The sequence below is a fragment of the Meleagris gallopavo genome, chromosome 3 (genome assembly GCF_000146605.3).
Source record: "Meleagris gallopavo isolate NT-WF06-2002-E0010 breed Aviagen turkey brand Nicholas breeding stock chromosome 3, Turkey_5.1, whole genome shotgun sequence".
NCBI classification, from domain to species: Eukaryota; Metazoa; Chordata; class Aves; order Galliformes; family Phasianidae; genus Meleagris; species Meleagris gallopavo.
In genome coordinates this window covers 22869681-22875680 of record NC_015013.2, presented here as the reverse complement: position 1 = coordinate 22875680, position 6000 = coordinate 22869681, and the positions used below count along the sequence as shown (strand labels likewise).

The 6000-nt window shown below is 38.7% G+C and overlaps 1 protein-coding gene across 1 annotated transcript in view; it reads left to right on the top strand.

The window, feature by feature from the left end:
* TRIO (trio Rho guanine nucleotide exchange factor) overlaps window positions 1-6000 on the top strand; it is a 166200-nt gene that overhangs the window by 137793 nt on the left and 22407 nt on the right. Inside the window, 3 exon segments of the mRNA XM_010708503.3 lie at window positions 2928-3023; window positions 5047-5195; window positions 5898-5964. Coding sequence (XP_010706805.1) covers window positions 2928-3023; window positions 5047-5195; window positions 5898-5964 — 312 coding nt within the window.

Here is a 6000-nt window from a genome sequence, read left to right as displayed (position 1 = left end):
AAAAAAAAAAAAAAGAAAACTGATAAGAAAGCCTTATAAAATGTTGTTTAGATAAGTGGCTTTTGCTTATTATTTGTTCTTTTTTACAGTGCAAGAACAGTTTTGTGAAGGTGTATACTTGAAAGATAGTGTCCTTTCACTTTTGCATTTCTCTTACAAAGTCAAGTAGCTTTGAGTAGCAGTAAACTTTTTTAGAGGTTACATGCACCCACTGCTGTAAAGACATTGGGACAGTTTTTGAAGTAACTTAAACTGCACGGCAAGAGGCAAAGAAGTCCCATTTGTATGGTAGTCTTGGAGCTTGTGTGCTACCCTGAATTCCACACACCAAGATATACCACCAATTTCCAGTACCTAAAGCAAATGCTTTTTAGTACACAGAAGTGAGAAGCCAGAGCGAAGTTTTATCCAGCAAAACTCAGAGGACTCTACTGACAGAGCTTCTGATTGATAAAAGGCTTGCAACAAGTCCCCTGTTGTCTGCCTTCTGGGTAGAGTCTTTCACATTTCTGCCACATTAGGTGGTTTCCTCTGGATCCCAAGGAATGTCTCCTCCTTTTCATGACCTCAGAGGCTTGGCTTTGGTCTGTACCTCACTTCAAGCATTTCTTCCTCTCTGTGGCTCCTGGTCGTTACTCATGCTGGAAACTCCCTGCTTTGCTGGGCTTATCCCTCCCTAGTCAGCCTACTGTGGCCTCCAGCAGTATCTCACACTTGCATGTACTCCTTTGCTCCCTCTACCTTTCTTTTTGCTCCCAGAGTACATCATTAAGAAGATGGTCAACTGGCAGACCTCATCTGTGCAGCCCAGCAGCTCCTTCTTTTTCAGATAAATTAACTACATGAGCTGGGAAGCAATCAGTGCTGAAGTTTAACCGACAGTCACATCATATGTCTGGAGCCCCCAATACAAAAAAGACAGGGAACTGTTGGATAGGGTCCACAAAGATGATCAGAGGGCTGGAACACCTCCCCTGTGAAGACAGGCTGAGGGAGCTGGGCTGCTTGTTCAGCCTGGAGAAAAGAAGGCTGTAGGGTGACCTCATTGCAGCCTTCGAGTACCTAAAGGAAGCCTACAAACGGGAGGGGAGTCAACTCTTTACAAGGGTTGATAATGGCAGGACAAGAGGAAATGGTTTAAAGTTGAAGGAGGGAAGGTTTAGGTTGGATATCAGGGGGAGTTCTTTACTATGAGAGTAGTGAGGTGCTGGAACAGGCTGCCCAGAGAGACTGTGGGTGCCCCGTCCCTGGAGGTGTTCAAGGCCAGATTGGATGGGGCCCTGGGCAGCCTGGTCTAGTATGAAATGGGAAGGTTGGTGGCCCTGCCTGCGGCAGGGGGTTGGAGATTCATGATCCTTAAGGTCATTTCCAACCCAAGCCATTCTATGATTCTCTGATATACTCCCAACAGAGCAACAGATAGAACAGACTTTGACCAGAGCCTGATGATAATGCTGACAGTATTTTGTGAGGCTGAGCTAAGCTCCATATCCAAAAGCTACATACCAGCACAGCTTTGGAAAAAAACTGATTGATAGTTAGATGTCAAGAGTATACAATTGCCTGAAAGACATGCTAGCTCTGCGCTTGCCAAGTTTTTGGTATGCATGCAAATATTCTGTGCTAGGCAATGCTGATATGTCTAATATCACTAAATAATACAGCCATTCTCTCCCGTAAGAGCTCGTCTGCACAGTATGTATTCTGTTTGATAGAATCATTGCACACTTCATGGATTTACATTTGATGGCAGTTTACAAGTTGTTTGCATTTAATTTTTGGATTAGCAGTATTAAGTTTCAAGATCAGTTGTGCTAATATGAAACTAATTATTTTCGCTTTTTGTTTTCTCTTTTTTGTAAATTGATGCAGCATTATGTTGACTTGTGTTCTGTCTCTGCTTTGGCTCAGTTCCCATATCTTTCCATTTAAAGTTGTCTGTATTTCCTTTGCTTACCCAGCCCCTATTTTCCTTTCCAAATAAGGCGAATACAAGGCAAACTACCTAAAATATGTATATTGCTTTTTATATTGACCTATGGAAGCCTTGTCACACCCTAGTTGATTTGAGAAGAACCTCCTGTGTTAAGCTGTTATATGTGCCAGTTCTTTGTCCGATTTGTTGGAAACATTTGCAGAACAGCTTATCCTGTATTACACGATGTTCACTGTGCTGTTCATAATATGAAGTAAAGTTCATATTGCACTGTTTCCATTTTCCAGTTATTTAATGATAAATGTAATGTGCAAACAACTCTGTTTGCAAATTACTGAGACTGAATTTAATGGCCCTCCCCAAAATCCTTTACTGTGAACACCTTTTGCCTTCAGTTGTATCTATAAACTGGCATTTTATAGCTTGAGGCCAGAGATCTTCTGTACTCTACACATACGATTGGGGAAAATGGATGGCACAAGGAATGGTGAGCTCAATTTCCCCTCTGAATCTGAGCAATGTACTCCAGCTCCTTTAGAAAAGTAGATGCCCCTGAGTTACTGGTGTGTTTTTTCTTAGCTTAACTGGCGTTTCAGCTTGTATTTCAAGCCCTCTCGGTTCTTGTTAATTTTCTGCAGTTGTAGATTTGTTTAACCAGCAATAAAATATGTTAACAAACTGTTTGTTGTTCATTAGGTCAGCTCAGGTGATTTTTATAGCTGTTTGTCAGGCATTATTATATTCAGCAAGATGAAGGATATTTCCTTAACTTCTATTGCATGTAGGAACAGGAATTTTTATTTCAGTAGTTACAATGGAAGGCACAGTGTTCTTTCAACATTTAGCTTTTGTGGGCTTTACTTAAAATTTCCACTTCCAGTTGCCTAACTTGGGCTGATTTTAGTGTTATGCTGACAATTATTGAGTACCTTTATTCTTGAGCAAATGCCAAGCTAACGCTAGATTTTCCTTGCTTTATGTCATTGCACAGACCTCTTCTCGATTATTGGTGCGGCCTACCAGCTCTGAGACGCCCAGTGCTGCAGAACTAGTCAGTGCAATTGAAGAGCTCGTCAAAAGCAAAATGGTGAGACTGACTGGCAGACAGCAAGTCCTAACGTGCTAGTTAGAGAAGAGCTCCACGTTCATCCTCAGCATATAACTTCAATGTGTGAAATGTGTGTTTCAAAAGTCACTTTTGGGGTTGGAGTATGGGTCGCTTTGTACACCCTCTTCTGTGGAATCACTTAGAAAATAGGTGAATGGCACTGCAGAGAGGTGAAATACAATAAATGTGAAGGAGAGATGAACAAAGAAAATGTTTATCCTACCAGCAAAAAAGAAAATGTCCGAGTAGAAAAACAAATGCTAAGACCCAGAATTACCCTAATTTGCCTCGTAGAGCTGCATTAGAAGAATCTCTGAAACTAAATCTAAAACCTAAAAGTAAATCTTGCTAAGTAAAACAGATACTCATCAAACAGCTTGTGCTATCTAGCTGTTCTTTAGGCAGTGTGATAATAGCTATGCAAATAATACCTATAAAGAACAAGAGAGGATTGGTTTGAATGTTACTGGCTCCATTTGCTAACAAATTAAGTAGGCATAATTTTGTCGAATTTTTAAAGTTTATGTTTCCAAGTTTCTGTGTTACTGAAGATTCTCTCTGGCAAAGAGTAGATTGTATAGGTAATTCCACAGTCTTTGTATTCAAAACTCAACTGGACATGGTCCTGGAAAACATGTTCTAGCTGACCCTGTTTGAGCTGGGACATTGGACTAGATGGTCCTTTCCAATCTATTCTCTTAATAATTTTAAGTCTGGCTTTTGCAACATACAGAAGACCTCTTTGGACTTAGTAGAAGTGCCACTGTGAAGACTCTGCAGAGAGCCACAGCTTGGCAAACCCATGTTACCAGAAGTTGATATTTCCCAGATTCTTCCTAAATTTAAGCAGCTTTTCCATTTTCCATTTCCTCATTCAGAAAGACTTAAACTTTACTTACATTATTGCATAAATAATTTCTGCATGCTTAGAGTGTTAACTTCAGGTTTTTCTTCTGTTGTACTGCAAGGGTGAATAAGAAGTCATCTGTGGGAAAATTCAAAGCAGCCTTTTGTAAATGGAAAATTTAATAGTTCACATCTCTTCCATACAGCCTAGCAGTGGATGTAGATTAATGATCCTTGCATATAGTCCCTTCTGGAGATGTTCTCATTTCACAAGTGTAGCCAAGGGTCAGTTTTTCCAACTTTTTGGGCCTGTCATGTTATTATTGGGTTTTTAATTTTGTAGGAAAAAAAAGATTATGGCTAAACCCCACCCTGGTGAAGTAAATCTGTCTTGCATTAAAGACTGTATCACATGCAAGGAAATGTGATATATAACAATAGCTTGATCCAAGATTATGGTTTTAGTAAAGAAATCCAATAAATATTTCAAAGAAATTTGTTCATATGATTTCTCCTATGGCCTCTCCATCTTCTAAACAAACAATAAGACTGAGCAGTCTGTGCGTTGGAAACCATTTATCTGGCAGAAGAGAGAGATCATTTCCTAGGATTTGAGCTGTCAAGCTCAAAAGCAAGTCAGAATGTTGGCCAGTTAATAAGATAAAATGTTTGACAAAAAAATGTCACTTCTGTTGTGATTAAAAATATAACTTCCAAAACATTCTCTTTAAAGTTGTTCCGTTTATTTTTGAAAATAGCTTACGTATGAGAGAACTAAATAATAATAAATATAATTTAGCCTCTGCCAATAAGTGCACATCACATGCGTGTAGTTTCTACTACAGAAGTACTTACATGCTCAGCTGGATATTCTGACTTTTATCCTATCCTGCTCAAACCAATTGAACTGCATTCTTCTCCTGTGAAGGAGAGACTGATATATTTAAAATGTGTTGTGCTTCTATGAAGTCAGATTTTCTGTCCTGGAAAACAAAGTTTTTGATATGTTTCCTCAAAGCTTGAGACCTCTTTTGCCAAGATACAGTCGCAGTAATTGGTATTCCGTAGGTTCCCATATACAGCTGTATGTAAATACATTTGGAGAATAAAAGGGAAATAAACAATTGTCGTTGTCCTTTCTTGAATACATTTTTAGGCTTTGGAAGACCGTCCAAGTTCCTTGTTAGTAGATCAAGGTGACAGCAGCAGTCCATCCTTCAACCCTTCAGATAACTCTCTTCTCTCCTCATCATCACCTATAGATGAGATGGAAGAAAGGAAATCCAGCTCCTTAAAAAGACGACAGTAAGACCTCATTTTCTCTCTGTTCTAAATAATGTTTTGAAGAGAGAAAAGGCCTGTTTAAAGAATGTCCATTTTGAACTGTCAGCAGAAGCTGTTAATCTGGAAAGAAGAGGACTTGTGTTAGGTGTCAAGCATGCAATCACATTATGCAAAGGAAAAATTCTTTCCTCAAACACTAGTCACAGTTTAAATTTCCTATAACTTAATTTCAGTCATGCTTTTGTTTGATTTTTGTAACATGTCAATCTCAGTTAAGCAAAAATATGCAAATCTTTAAATATTCAGAGGTCTTAGGCTTCAGAAAACGATCGTTCCCCTTCTTCTGTACCCCTGTGCCATTCTCCAGGGATTCTTAATTTCTTTTGTAGTAGTAAAGTGTTACCATGGTAGAAGAAAAACATGCTTGTTATTATGCTTAAGAGTGTCCAGATCAGAGATACACTAGCATTTTATTTTAAACAGTAGTTAAATGTTTAATTTAAATGACCCATGTAAGAAAACATTTAACTTTTTATAAACAGAAGCTAGCATGTTCCAGTTTCAAAATCAAAGAAGCATTTTGCTTAGAAACCATGTGCATTAATCCTTCGTTTTCAGCTATGCTTATCAGCTATGCAAATGTCTAAAAGGCTATGTGTCATTAATCCTTTTTAAGAAGCATTTTTAATGAAATGTGTGTTCACTATTTCCTTTCCCCTGTAGCTATGTCTTGCAGGAATTAGTGGAGACAGAGCGTGATTACGTACGAGATCTGGGCTATGTAGTTGAGGTATGTTGTTTTTCATTAGTTTATTTTTTTTTAATG